The following is a 15,534-nucleotide window of genomic DNA, read 5'->3' on the forward strand; positions in this document are numbered from 1 at the left end:
GGTCCAAAATGTGGCCACCAGAAGATTGGTGGTGTAAAGTTTGGCCAACGATGGGAGATTATGACTCCAGTTTTATAGTAGCTACACTGATTGCCAATTAGTTTCTGGGCTCAGCTAATAGTGCCGATGAAGACCTGCACGGTCCTAAATGGCCTCGGACTGGGTGACTTCAAGCGTCGCCTTCCCCATATAGCCCCACCTGGACTTTCAGTTCACTCCCTGAGGCCAGGCTCTCTGGCCTGTCAACACGAGATATTAGATGGGTTGTGGTAAAAGACAGCTGGTCCTTCTTCGTAGTGGCACTGAGATTGTGGAAGGCCCGCCTTGAGGAGATCCACCAGGCTCTCTTGGCCCTTTTACTTTTAGTGATCTGTTGAAAATTTATTCCAACAAGCTTTTAACATTTAAATGGTTTGTTGCTTGAAGATAATTATGTTCTCATGTTTTATTTTATTGTCAGTGCTGCAATTTTGTTTCCTATTTGGTTATGACATTTTTAACTGTAATTCTATTGTAGTGTTTGATATTACTTATTAAGCAGCTTTGGAAAAGTATGGCACAAATTAACATAATTAAGAAAAACAGAGTCCCGGTGTGCCCAGATCTGGAAGGAGCTGCTTTTGAAGCCTGACGAAAGCAGGCTGGAGCGTGTTCAGAGGAGGGCAACCAGGATGATCAGGGGCCTGGAAACAAAGCCCTATGAAGAGAGACTGAAAGAACTGGGCATGTTTAGCCTGGAAAAGAGGGGAGACAGGAGAGCACTCTTCAAATACTTGAAAGGTTGTCACACAGAGGAGGGCCAGGATCTCTTCTCGATCCTCCCAGAGTGCAGGACACGGAATAACAGGCTCAAGTTACAGGAAGCCAGATTCCGGCTGGACATCAGGAAAAACTTCCTGACTGTTAGAGCAGTATGACAATGGAATCAGTTACCTAGGGAGGTTGTGGGCTCTCCCACCCTAGAGGCCTTCAAGAGGCAGCTGGACAACCGTCTGTCAGGGATGCTTTAGGGTGGATTCCTGCACTGAGCAGAGGTTGGACTCAATGGCCTTATAGGCTCCTTCCTATTCTATGATTCTATGAAATTTGCCAGTTTATTTTTTGTTTGTTTCGGGTGGGGTGGGTGACGGAAAGATGGCACACTTGCTTCGAAAAGTGACAACACCTGCAGTAGACAAGAGTGGCTGTTACTTATCACTCCACATTCCTTTCCTACCCGCTGGGTGAATTACTGTAACGTCATGGAATGTTCACAAACATTCTAACTGGTTCAGGTGTAAATTGTCAGCATAAATTGTCAGCGGATGAGGCAGTCTGATTTTAGAATAAGCCTTTCAGTAAATTTGTGCAGGCTTCCATTTATTTTCAGCACACTGTAACGTTACCAGATGACTTCATGGAACACCCAAGAGACTGGTCATTTATAGCTTCTTAATACTCTACCAAAGGAACGTGGCCTTTTTCAATGAAGAAAGATGCCAAACAAGGACATGACCTTTTAAACCTGGTGTTTGAGCAACCTCAACCTGTTTTCAATGGAGTTCTGTGCGAAGCCCTGTGAAGTGAATGGAGGTTGAGCAGCAGATGTACTACTTAGTGAGTAGACCCATTTGTCAACACAGATGCTGACACCTGACAGTTTTTCCATCAATGAAACCTCTGCTGCCTGCTCTTCCTCCGAGGAGCTCAAGCCCACCCACCCGTGTGAGGTCCGTGGCAGGCCGTTCTCTCTTAGCCTCAGGCCACCCAGTATTCTTCATGGCTGAGTGGAGATTCGAATTCCATATCCTTGGTCCATGCTCACCTCACTTTGCACCACTGAAGTTAATCTTTATCATATAGACGCTTCCTCACTCACACCTACCCATCCACGTGGGTCATTCACCCTCCAAAACATGGACGTGATTAAAAAAAAGTTAGTGCATGGATAAATAAGCTATTTTTTGAAACTTACATCCTCCTCCTTGGTCAGGTCAAACTCTCTAGAACTATCCTTGAAGATAGCCACGTGGTGAGGACCTTCACTGAGCGTGACCTAACATCCAAAGGAGGGAAAAGAGCAGTGAATTAAAGATCTGGACGGGTTTTTATAGCAGGGCTGGGCAACATGTTCCAGCCTACCACAGCCAGCAGCCCTACCAGGCACAGCCAATGATTAGGACTGTAGGCCAAACTTATAAGAATCACACAAGAACCATACAAGTGAAGGGTTCATTTCCAAAAGGGCACCGTCTTTTCTTCCACTGGGACCCTTAATGGCCTCTGGCAACTCCACCCTATTTCAACATTCTTACCTTAACAGGTGAACGGGTCATCATTTCTCCAGAGCCGCGAGGAAAGATCCGAGCTTGGGCGATCATTTCAAGTACGCTGGTTTTGCCGGCACTCTGATCTCCAACCACCACAACCTTTAACCAAAAACATCCAGCCGCTGGGTTTTAACAGAAACCGGTGCACTTTTTGCCAGTCATCCCAGAATTCAAAGCAGGAGTGACTTCTTTAGGGTGTTTTTTTGTTTGTTTTTAGGGGTGGGGGAACAGAGCTTTTCAGAAGATTCAATTGTTATTATTTTATTATTATTATTTACTTATATAGCACCATCCGTGTACATGGTGCTGTACAGAATAAAACAATAAAATAGCAAAACCCTGCCACATAGGCTTACAATCTAATAAAATCATACTAAAACAATAAGGAGGGGAAGAGAATGCACCAAACAGGCACAGGGTAGAGTAAAACTAACAGTATAAAAGTCAGATCAAAATCAAGTTTTAAAAGCTTTAGAAAAAAGAAAAGGTTTCAGCTGAGCTTTAAAAGCTGCGATTGAACTTGTAGTTCTCAAATGTTCTGGAAGAGCGTTCCAGGCGTAAGGGGCAGCGGAAGAAAATGGACGAAGCCGAGCAAGGGAAGTGGAGACCCTTGGGCAGGTGAGAAACACGGCATCAGAGGAGCGAAGAGCACGAGCGGGGCAAGAGTGTGAGATGAGAGAGGAAAGACAGGAAGGAGCTAGAGTGTGAAAAGCTTTGTAGGTCAACAGGAGAAGTTTATATTGGATTCTGAGGTGAATTGTATTTATAGAAAACATTGAAAGCCGTTACCTTTTACTCTGAATGTCCCAAACTAGATCAGTTATTGCCTCCCCATGGCTCAAAAATTAAATGGTATTTTCAACAATATGTCTTCTTGCTCACTGCCAGCCCTTATTGCAAACACAACGCGGTTGAAAGCTTTCACTTACCCGAGGTAAATGATCATGGGTATTATAGCTAGCATCATAATCCGACAAAGTATCCAGGACTTCGGAATACATATCAATTAACGATTTCTAAGAGAAAAGATAAAGAGATCTTAGTCAACTGAGCCAAAGCCAAGCATGAGAAACCCTGCTGCAGTCTCATAAAAGCTCACTTATCATCGGAACCTAATCGCCAAGACCACTTACACAGCAGGACGTGCACCTTGCTGCAATAGGTATTTTCATGAACATAAGTCCCTGCCTGTGGGGAGCTAGTTGTCTCTTCCAGTCAGACAAACCCATGATAAAATATCCAGAGGAAATTAAAACTATATCCAAGATATATCACATCAGTCTGGGATTCAAGGGAAATGCCGGTCATCAGAGGGTTTGGGCTTTTATTAACCAAAACTGCTAGTAAAAAGAATTACTACAGAGATGAGCAATGCTGACAGCGTGGGATATATGGTGGCTGGCAGGCAGGGAGACAGATGTTAAGTATATGAAAAGAAATACTTGCTTAGTCATTAAAATTGTGTGTGTATGGCTATCTCAGGGTTAAACAGAGAAAGTCTATCTGTGGGCAATTACCTTGAGATAGAGGCTGTTCTGGGAACCTTGCCAAGATTCTAAGTTAGCCTCATCACAGCTGTATGTAATGTAGATAAGAATTGTGTAGTTCTGTATATAGTTTCTCACTTGTGTAAAATGGAACTGATCACTGCTCTCTGATCACTGCTCTATGATCACTGCTCTCTGTGTATGCCTCAGTGTGCTGATCTGAACTGATCTGAATTGGACTGCACAGAAGCCTGAAGGAAATAAACCAGCTCTGCTGTGTAAGACCTGCGTGATGTGTGTTTGTTTCTGAGCACAAACAGAGTTCCAGAAGGAGAAAAGTTCTGGCACAATAACCCAACAAAGGTTATGGGCCCAGTCCAGGCAGCCTAGTCCTAGACCAGCCCAGTCCAGTCCAGGAAGCCTACGCCAGCTTAACCCAGGCAGAAGAACCAGAACTTGATGGGAATGGTGCAGTATCAGAACCAGAACCAGGAGTCTGCTAAAACAGAAAACTGTTGATGAAGGAAGACATCAAGCTAAAGCCAGTGCTGCAAAGTGAGGAAAAATCTCAGTCGGCTGACTCTGAGGAGGACTCTGAGCAGAAGGACGGTGAGATACCAATTCCTAAAGCAGAGGAAATGGCAGGAGCTAATATGTCTGGTTTGCATCAATTGTTGGAAAAGCTGAATGACTCTAACTATGCATTATGGTCTTACAAAATGCAAATGTATCTGATTCAGGCTGAACTGTGGTATGTAGTCACAGAGGATCCACCAGATAGAGCAGATCCACAGAATGCTAAATGGTTTAAGGATGATGCAAAAGCAATGGCAGTTATTGCATTAGCTGTGGAAGACTCTCAAATTTCCTTCATTCAGTTTTTGAATACATCAAAAGAGTGCTGGAATGCGCTACAAGCTGTATATCAAAGAGAAACAGCGGGCAGTAAAGTAATTCTAACCCGGAAACTGTATGGAATGAAGCTGAAACCAGGGGAGTCTATGTCAAACCATTTGAAAAGCATGAGAGAAATCTTCAATCAACTCAGGGCACGAGGGATGGAGTTTACAACTATACACCAAGTCTATGTGATTTTGTCAAGTCTTGATTCATCGTACGATGCGGTTGTCACCATGATGGAAAGTCAAGAGGAGAAAAATTTAACCCTCGAGTATGTAGCTGGAAAACTACTGGAAAACTATGAAAGAAGACAAGCTTCAAAACAACAGAGCCTTAAACATCCTGTGGCTGAATTTCAACAAAGCCATAAATCTTCTGACGTGGTGGCTGCATTAAAGGCAAGGAAATGCTTTAATTGTGGTTCCACAGAACACTTAAGGCGGGATTGCAACAAGAAGAAGAAAAAGCTGTTGACAGCAAAGTGGAGAGAAGAAAACAACATGAATGAAGCTGAATCAACAAAGAAGTGTCTTCTAGCAAGAGTCAAAGAGACAATGAATCCTTGGTTTTTGGACTCTGGGGCTTCAATAAGTATGGCAAAAGACAAACTTTCATTTGTAACCTTGGAAACTTCTACTTCAGAGCAAAAGTGTGTTACCCTTGCAAATGGAACAAAAATCCAGATTTGTGGTGTGGGTAATGTATATTTTGATTGTCTGGGAGTTGAACTACAAAGTGTTTTATATGTACCAGAATTAGAAACAAACCTTCTAAGTGTGTTTCAGTTAACAGAAATGGGGTATGAGGTTTGTTTTACTGAAGAAAATTGTACTATAAAACAGGGAAACAAGGTGTGTGTGCAGGGAATAATGAAAGAATCTTTGTATGTGATTAATACTTGTACAGAAAATGAAGTTGTAGCCAGCAAAGTCACAACAAAAACAATAGCCAATTGCAAACCACACCAAGAGTGTATCCATTTAACTCATAAAAGATTTGGTCATGCTAACTATAAAACAATTTCTAAGATTCCAGAATTGTGTGAAGGGGTGAAAATCAAACCATGTTTTAACTATGTAGAATGTAATGTATGCAGTGAAACCAAGTGTCATAAGTCAAACATTCCAAAACATAGTGAGAGAACAACAAAAAGAATTTTTGAATTAATTCATGCAGATCTTGCAGGTCCTTTTGAGACAAGTCAAGGAGGAAACAGATTTTTCTTGTCTATTGTTGATGATTACAGTAGATTTGGATTTGTGTATGTGTTAAAACAGAAGAGTGAAACTTTTGGAAAGTTCAAAGCCTTTGTTAAGTGGAGTAAAAATAGATTTAAAGAACCTATAGCTAATCTAAGAACGGACCGGGGAGGTGAATTTCTTAGCAACCAATTAAAAAAATTCCTCAGTGATGAGGGTATACAACATGACCTTACTGCTCCATATTCACCATTTCAAAATGGAGTTGCAGAAAGGAAAAACAGAACCTTGCAGAACATGTTAAGAGCTCTATTGAGAGAGTCAGGATTGTCTAACCTGTTCTGGGCAGAAGCTTTGTCCACCTCAAATTATTTGTTAAACAGGCTTTACCACTCTGTACATGAAAAAACCCCATATGAAATGTTTTACAAAAGAAAACCTAGAGTGTCACATATACGGGTTTTTGGAAGTAAATGTTTTGCTCATGTTCAGAAAGAAAACAGACCAGGAAAGCTAGCTCAAAGAGGTTTGGAATGTAAACTGTTGGGATATGATACACAAACAAAAGGCTATCGTTTGTGGTCTCCATATCACAAAAGTGTAATTGTGAGCAGAGATGTAGTTTTTCATGAACAAATGCAGGAAACAAAACAGTATGTAAGTTTGCCTGTAGAACAGAAAGCTGTAGAAACAGAAGAAATTCCTGAACAATCTCAGCAAGAGACGGAGGGGGAAGAAACTGTAAAGGAGGAAACTATGCCTGTAACTATGCCAAAGCGACCAGAAAGGGAACGCAAAGCTCCAATTCGTTATTCAGATGAATACCAAAGCAAACAGGTTTCTCATAGAGCTTTACTAATAGCCTATGAACCTACTTCATTTGAGGAAATTCAGGAAATGGAACCTACAGAAGCTCAGGGCTGGCATGAAGCAATGTCAGAGGAAATCAGAGCAATGGAAAAAAATGAAACGTGGGAGCTAGTACCTTTACCTGAAGGTCGTAAAGCCATTACCTGTAAATGGGTATTCAAAGTAAAACAAAATGAGAAAGGACAGGTGGAACGTTACAGAGCAAGATTGGTAGCAAGAGGATTTGCTCAAAAATATCTAATAGATTTTGAAGAAGTTTATGCACCTACAACAAAATACTCAAGTGTAAAACTTTTGTTAAAAATTGCAGCAGAAAAACAATTGAATGTATTTCATTTTGACATCAAAACAGCTTTCTTATATGGAGATTTAACTGAGGAAATTTACATGACTCAACCAAAAGGTTTTGTTAAAAATCCAGGGTTAGTTTGTAAATTGAAAAAATCCATATATGGTTTGAGGCAAGCAGCAAGGTGTTGGAATAAGAAACTGGACAATGTATTGATCAAAATGGGTTTTAAACAAAGCAAAGCTGATCATTGTTTGTACACAAAACAGGATGGTTCAAATGTAGTGTATTTGCTGATTTATGTAGATGATTTGTTACTGGTTTTTAATGAAGAAGAACAGAAAAACACATTTGTAAACCAGCTGCAAAGACATTTTGAGTTAAAAGACCTTGGTTCAGTGAAAAGTTATTTGGGAATGCAAATTTCAAAAGATTCTAACACAGGGTCATTTCTTATTGAACAAAGTGGCAAAATTAAAAAATTGCTGGAAGAACACAGCATGGAGAATTGTAAAATTGTTGCCACTCCTATGGTCACTGATTTTCAAAATCAGACAGACAGTACTGAAATGGAAGACATACAGAAATATCAGAGTGTGATTGGAAGTTTACTTTATCTAGCAAACCTAAGTAGACCAGATATTACATTTGCTGTAAATCTTTTAAGCAGAAAAATGACAAAACCTTCTGTAACTGATTGGACAGCTGTAAAACGTGTATTGAGATATCTAAAAGGTACAATCAATCATAAATTGGAAATATCTACACACAAAGATGGAAATTTCTGTGTTTATGCAGATGCTGACTGGGCTAACGCAATTGATAGAAAGTCTACCAGTGGAGCAGCATTCTTTTACAATCAATCCTTGATTGATTGGTATACAAGAAAACAAAATTGTGTAGCAACCTCTAGTGCAGAAGCAGAATATATCAGCTTATCTCTGGCTTGTAATGAGATTGAGTGGTATAAACAATTATTTGCTGATCTAAGGTTGGAAATTGAGACACCAGTAACCATATTTGAGGATAATCAGGCATGTATTAGTATGGCTACATCTGAAAAGTGTAAACCAAGAACTAAACATGTGGATGTTCGTTATTCTCATGTGAAAGATATAATTCAGAAGGGCTGGATTAAGCTTGAATATTGTCCATCTGAAATGATGTTGGCTGATTTATTCACAAAGCCAGTATCAATGGTAAAACACAAAGAGATGCTTTTAAAGCTGGGTCTCAGATTGTAACACAATTTAAACAACATGCGCAAGAGGAGGACTGTTAAGTATATGAAAAGAAATACTTGCTTAGTCATTAAAATTGTGTGTGTATGGCTATCTCAGGGTTAAACAGAGAAAGTCTATCTGTGGGCAATTACCTTGAGATAGAGGCTGTTCTGGGAACCTTGCCAAGATTCTAAGTTAGCCTCATCACAGCTGTATGTAATGTAGATAAGAATTGTGTAGTTCTGTATATAGTTTCTCACTTGTGTAAAATGGAACTGATCACTGCTCTCTGATCACTGCTCTATGATCACTGCTCTCTGTGTATGCCTCAGTGTGCTGATCTGAACTGATCTGAATTGGACTGCACAGAAGCCTGAAGGAAATAAACCAGCTCTGCTGTGTAAGACCTGCGTGATGTGTGTTTGTTTCTGAGCACAAACAGAGTTCCAGAAGGAGAAAAGTTCTGGCACAATAACCCAACAACAGATGTGCAGGTTCTGTAGGCAGTAAGAACATGAGATGTGCCCTGAGGCTGGATCAGACCCAGGGTCCATCTAGTCCAGCACTCTGTTCACACAGTGGCCGACCAGCTGTTGACCAGGGACCAAGAAAGCAGGACATGGTGCAACAGCACCCTCCCACCCATGTTCCCCAGCAACTGGGGCACACAGGCTTACTGCCTCGAATACTGGAGACAGCACACAAACATCAGGGCTAGTAGCCACTGATAGCCTTCACCTCCTCCTTGAATTTGTCTAACCCCCTTTTAAAGCCATTCAAATTAGCGGCCATCACTACATCTTGTGGATAGTGAGTTCCATAATTTAACTATGTGCTGTGTGAAGAAGGACTTCCTTTTATTTGTCCTGGATCTCCCACCAATTAGCTTTATGGGATAATGACCCCACTGGGTTCTAGCATTCAGAGAGAGGGAGAAAAATGTCCCCCTATCAACATTCTCCATATCCTGCATAATTTTATACACCTCTATCAGGTCTCCCCTTAGCCTCCTTCTTTTTCCAAGCTAAACAATCCCAGCTGATGCAACCTTCCCTCATAGGGGGGAGGCTCCAGCCCCTTAATCATTTTAGTTGCCCCTTTCTTCACTTTTTCCAGCTCTATAATATCCTTTTTTAGTATTCCAAGTGTGGTCGCACCATAGATTCATATAAAGGCAGCATGATACTGGCTGTTTTATTCTCAGTGCCTTTTCTTATCATGCCTAACGTGGAGTTTGCCTTCTTTACAGCGGCCGCACACTGGGTGGACACTGCAGCTGCCCACCACAGCCCCAAGACCTCTTTGTTGCTCGGTCACTGCCACCTCCGTACCTTCAGCTTCCTCTGATGAATGCCCTTGTCGTCCTTCTGCAGCACAATCTTCCTCAGCTCTTTATTCTCCTTCTCTAACCGCTCGAGCATCCTTTGGTATTTCAACTGCAAAAGAGGAAATATTGAAACCAGGAGGTTGGGAGGGGGGAGGAAAACGGTTTGCAAAATAAGGGGCCACGATCCACGCCAACAGATTGCTGCGCTCTCTTCCATAGCGGAATGGTTAGCAAATAAACTAACCAGAGGAGATACGCGTTGCTTCCTTGACGACACTGGCCATGGCTTCATAGAAAAGGTTATTTTTAATGATGTTTTTAAAAAGGTGCTTTTTGTAAATCACAACCAAGTCAAGTTACAGGAAGCCAGATTCCAGCTGGACATCAGGAAAAACGTCCTGACTGTTAGAGCAGTATGACAATGGAACCAGTTCCCTAGGGAGGTTGTGGGCTCTCCCACACTAGAGGCCTTCAAGAGGCAGCTGGACAACCCTCTGTCAGGGATGCTTTAGGGTGGATTCCTGCATTGAGCAGGGGGTTGGACTCGATGGCCTTGGAGGCCCCTTCCAACTCTGCTATTCTACGATTCTATGGTTCTAAATCAAGCACTATGAATATGGCCTGGAAACAAATGGGCAATCAGTGCAGGCCAGCCAGGACTGGGCTTATGCGTTCACATTGCCTAGTCCCTGTCAACAACCTGAACGCTGAATTTGTTTATTATTTATTTATTTATTACATTTCTCTATTGCCCAATATCCAAAGATCTTGGCTTCTGCACTAGCTGCACTTTCCAATCTGTCCTCAAAGCCAGCTCAGCACACACCACATTGCAGTAATTTAAACTTGATACCAGAGCACAGGCCACTGATGCCAGGCTACCCCTCTTCAGATCAGGTCGCAACTGGGTTACCAAACTGGAACTGGTAGAAGGCGCGCCACACCACGGAGGCCGCCTGAGCCTCCAAGGATAACCATGGGCCCAGGAGTACTCCCAAGCTGCGCACCTGCTCCTTCAGGGGGAGCGTGACCCCGTCCAGAGCCGGTTGCATTTCCTCCACCCAGACAGAGAAATCACCCTCCATCAGAGCCCCAGGATTAAGCCTCAGTTTATTGGCTTTCATGCAGTGCATTACCGAGGCCAGTAGTCTGCTCACCCTCTGCCTGAGATGAAAAGGAGAAGTAACATCGTATGTCATCAGCATACTAATGACAATGGAGCCCAAACTCCGGATGATCCCACACAGCTGTTTCGTGTAGATGTTAAACAACATGGAGGACAGAATGACCCCAGCGGAAGCCCACACTGGAGGCTCCACAGAGCTGAGCACCATCCCACAAAGCACCATCCCCTGGAAGTCACCATCCAGGTAGGAGTGGAACTACTGAAAAGCAATGAAATTATCCAGCAACTGAAATACAAGCACAAGCTAAGGGACTGACTTGCGCAAATTTAGTATTTCCTGTCGGAAAAAAAGACGTTGCCTTAGGCTGTGATCATAAGCATATTGACCTGGAATAAGTCTCACTGAACTCCGAGGGACTTATTTTGGAGGAAACATGCTTAAAACTGGACAGTATTGTAAAATGTTGCTGGAATGTAACGGAAAAAAAATCAAAAATAAGGAAAGTTTTCAGGAAAGGGTTTTCAAGAATCATAGAATAGCAGAGTTGGAAGGGCCCTACAAGGCCATCGAGTCCAACCCCCTGCTCAATGCAGGAACCCACCCTAAAGCATCCCTGACAGATGGTTGTCCAGCTGCCTCTTGAAGGCCTCGAGTGTGGGAGAGCCCACCACCTCCCTAGGTAACTGGTTCCATTGTCGTACTGCTCTAACAATTAGGAAGTTTTTCCTGATGTCCAGCCGGAATCTGGCTTCCTGTAACTTGAGCCCGTTATTCTGCACTCTGGGAGGATCGTGAAGAGATCCTGGCCCTCCTCTGTGTGACAACCTTTGAAGTATTTGAAGAGTGCTATCATGTCTCCCCTCCATCTTCTCTTCTCCAGGCTAAACATGCCCAGTTCTTTCAGTCTCTCTTCATAGGGCTTTGTTTCCAGACCCCTGATCATCCTGGTTGCCCTCCTCTGAACACGCTCCCGCTTGTCTGCGTCCTTCTTGAATTGTGGAGCCCAGAACTGGACGCAATACTCTAGGATGAGGCCTAACCAGGGCCGAATAGAGAGGAACCAGGACCTCACGCGATTTGGACGCTATACTTCTATTAATGCAGCCCAAAATAGCATTGGCCTTTCTTGCAGCCATATTGCACTGTTGGCTCATATTCAGCTTGTGATCTACAACAATTCCAAGACCCTTCTCAATTGTAATATTGCTGAGCCAAGTATCTCCCATCTTGTAACTGTGCCTTTGGTTTCTTTTTCCCAAATGTAGAACTTGGCATTTATCCCTATTAAATTTCATTCTGTTGTTTTCAGCCCAGCACTCCAGCCTATCAAGATCACTTTGAAGTTTGTTTCTGTCTCCCAGGGTATTAACTATCCCACCCAATTTGGTGCCATCTGCAAATTTGATCAGCGTTCCCTGCACCTCCTCATCCAAATCATTAATACAAATGTTGAAGAGCACTGGGCCCAGGACTGAGCCCCACAGAAGTGACCGATGGATATACAGCACATGTGATCCATCACTTGAACAGAATGCAATGCCTCTTCGCAGGCAGGAACACCGGTGTGGGCCTCTTCCTCATGGCTATAAACTGCACATGAAGAGGCACAACCACAGGGCCCGAGCCAATCGCGTGGGTCTCCAACATGAACAGCCCCCATCCATCCACGCGGTTGTTTGGCTTTTAATTATTATGTGCCCTCAAGCTCTTGGCACGAGGCCAAGAGGATATTTAATCTCTGGGAAAGAATGCATTCAGTGAATAGAGGGTTTGGGTTCCTTGCTGCTTTTCCTATTCATTGGGGCAACTGCGAATTTTGGCTTTCGCATCAGCAAAGTGACCCTACCTGAGTGCGCAGTAATTCTTCTTGGAGCTGATCAACCTTTTCTTTGTCAGAAACCTGCAACAGCAAAAATCGTAAGTATGAACATCATTGGCTTATTTTATATTCAAGATATAGCAGATCCACAAACCATGAGTAACGGCAACCATCAGTTTCACAAGAACCATCCATTCAAGCTCTTTTGTCAATTGAAAGCTTGAGACAGAAAGGAAACTAATAAAACAGTCTCTTTCATAAGGGCAGACAGAAGAGCGTAAAAAGAGCCCTGATGCTGGATCAGACCCAGGGTCCATCTAGTCCAGCATCTTGTTCACACAGTGGCCAACCAGCCATCAGCCAGGGATGAACAAGCAGGACACAGGTGCAACAGCACCCTCCCACCCATGTTCCCCAGCAACTGGTACATATAGGCTTAATGCCTCTGATACTGGAATCTTAATACTATGAATGCCACAGTAAATGAATCGGTTTGCACACCCAGAACTATCTTTCCAAGATGTTTAAAAATATATATGAAGGGACACGGAATATGAAACCCTAACTCCAGCTGCCACCAGGCACACAGTTATCCACTTTCAAGTCCCTCTTTATATCAGCAGATCTTTTGTGCAGTGGTAATAAAGAGATTAAAAGTTTATGTGCCAGGATAAATACAGGGCACTAATTTTAGAAGAGAGCCCTGCTGCAGTTGCCAGTTCTTGTTTCTTGTACCTTCAGACCCCAGCCTCGATGAGTTTCAATTGGGGCAGAGCTGGACAGACGTTCTAGCAACATGGGACAAAATAATCTTACTGCAAACTATCCCTAGGGCACAATATGGGAAACCTTCCACTTCTGCTCCATTTGTGCAAAGGCATTTTGAATTAATATTTTAAAACTTCTGAAATGTTGATTGAAACATGGGACGGGGGACGGGGGGGGAGTATTTGTTTTTATGGCAGAAAATATCATCCAGGCCACGGTCACTTAATGTTACAGGAAGAAGCAAGAGGCCTCTCAACGTGCCAGTTTTCAGCTATCCTTCACCCAGCGCAAGATGACAAGAGAGCGGGGTGCCCGCGTTTCCTCTAGGACAGCCTTTCTCAACCTGAGGCGCTCCAGATGTGTTGGACTACAACTCCCAGAATGCCCCAGCCAGCTCTGCTGGCTGGGGCATTCTGGGAGATGCAGTCCAACACATCTGGAGCGCCCCAGGTTGAGAAAGGCTGCTCTAGGAGATGGAGCTATAACACGGCTAGCAACACACGTGCTCCCAGATGGGCTGCAGAAGGTCATCTTTGAGATGAATTAGCACTTGACAGCAATTCTCCCAAAGACAACAACTGTGGAGTTGGCCAATCAGCAGCAGTATTTTAAAACAGAATTGACCTAAAACCGGACATTTTAACCCCAGTTTTGCACCAAAAAGGCTCAGGTTTAATCGACGACAGGACATTGCAAACAAAATAGATACAGCTAGCATTTTATGAGCTTGCCTTAGCATTCTCAAACAACTGCACAACTCGTTGCCTAGTCCAAATTCAGAGAGCTAATTGTTCAGAATCCAATATAAACTTCTCCTGTTAACCTTCAAAGCTTTTCACGGTCTAGCTCCTTCCTATCTCTCCTCTCTCATCTCACACTATTGCCCCGCTCGTGCTCTTCACTCCTCTGATGCCATGTTTCTCGCCTGCCCAAGGGCCTCTACTTCCCTTGCTCGGCTCCATCCATTTTCTTCTGCTGCCCCTTACGCCTGGAACGCTCTTCCAGAACATTTGAGAACTACAACTTCAATCGCAGCTTTTAAAGCTCAACTAAAAACTTTTCTTTTTCCTAAAGCTTTTAAAACTTGATGTTGTGCAGACTTTATACTGATAGTTTTACCCTACCCTGTGCCTGCTTACCCTACCCTGTGCCTGTTTGCATTCTCTTCCCCTCCTTATTGTTTTACTATGATTTTATTAGATTGTAAGCCTATGCGGCAGAGTCTTGCTATTTACTGTTTTACTCTGTACAGCACCATGTACATTGATGGTGCTATATAAATAAATAAATAAATAAATAAATAATAATAATAATAATAATAATAATGGGAGTGATGGGCACATTTTTCAGCATGACTGAAGAGTACCAACACCAAGCTGGGGGAAATGTTAATATTTTTGCACACTCCTGTTTGTTAGGGGCGTTCACACTGCCTTGTGAACCATTTGTGCACATCCAGGACATCAGTGTAAAGACTGCTATGCAAATTGCTTGCCTTGGATTTCTCTAAGAAATTGCACACCGGCCCTATGAGACTTGCAAAGAGATCAGGCAGATGCCTGACAGTGCAATGACATAGGATGGGGAAAATGTCTGGAATCCGCGTCCTACATGGAACAGTTGAAAGGCATGGAAATGTTTAACCTGGAGGAGAGAAAACTAACAGGGAGATGCGATGTTGGGCTTCAAATATCTGAAAGGGTGCCAGGCAGAAGATGGAGCAGATTTGTTACAGAATCATAGAATAGTAGAGTTGGAAGGGGCCTCTAAGGCCATCAAGTCCAACCCCCCGCTCAATGCAGGAATCCACCTTAAAGCATCCCTGACAGAGGGCTGTCCAGCTGCCTCTGGGAGGCCTCTAGTGTGGGAGAGCCCACAACCTCCCTAGGGAACTGGTTCCATTGGTCTAGAGGGCAGGAGCAGAAATTGCAGCCAAGCATATTTCAGCTAAACAATAAGAGAAATCTTCTCATGGCAAGGGTTGTTCCGCAGTGGAACAGACTGCCTTGGGAGTTGGTGAGCTCACCTTTGCTGGAGGTGTTAAAGCAAAGGCTGGACACCTGCGGTAACTACATCCTGCATTGAGCAGGCAGCTGGACTAGATGCCCTCCAAAGTCCCGCCCAACTCTATGCTTCTATGTCTATGGTGCTTGTTGTCCTCATGGAAGGAAGCAGAAGAGGACAAAGCACCTGGAGGCTCTGGTACTGCCTTTCTC

General features: G+C 43.3%; 1 protein-coding gene across 5 annotated transcripts in view; it reads right to left on the reverse strand.

Annotated features, from left to right (window-relative positions):
- Positions 1 to 15,534, reverse strand: part of OPA1 (OPA1 mitochondrial dynamin like GTPase) — a 79,323-nt gene that overhangs the window by 42,501 nt on the left and 21,288 nt on the right. For all 5 annotated transcript variants that reach the window (XM_063131718.1, XM_063131716.1, XM_063131717.1 and 2 more), the window contains 5 exons: positions 12,578 to 12,631; positions 9,609 to 9,713; positions 3,239 to 3,325; positions 2,295 to 2,408; positions 1,955 to 2,035 (listed from right to left, as the gene is read on the reverse strand). In XM_063131718.1, the coding sequence (XP_062987788.1) occupies positions 1,955 to 2,035; positions 2,295 to 2,408; positions 3,239 to 3,325; positions 9,609 to 9,713; positions 12,578 to 12,631 (441 nt within the window). The remainder of the gene's footprint in view (positions 1 to 1,954; positions 2,036 to 2,294; positions 2,409 to 3,238; positions 3,326 to 9,608; positions 9,714 to 12,577; positions 12,632 to 15,534) is intronic.

Source organism: Elgaria multicarinata, chromosome 8 (assembly GCF_023053635.1).
Source record: "Elgaria multicarinata webbii isolate HBS135686 ecotype San Diego chromosome 8, rElgMul1.1.pri, whole genome shotgun sequence".
NCBI lineage: Eukaryota > Metazoa > Chordata > Lepidosauria > Squamata > Anguidae > Elgaria > Elgaria multicarinata.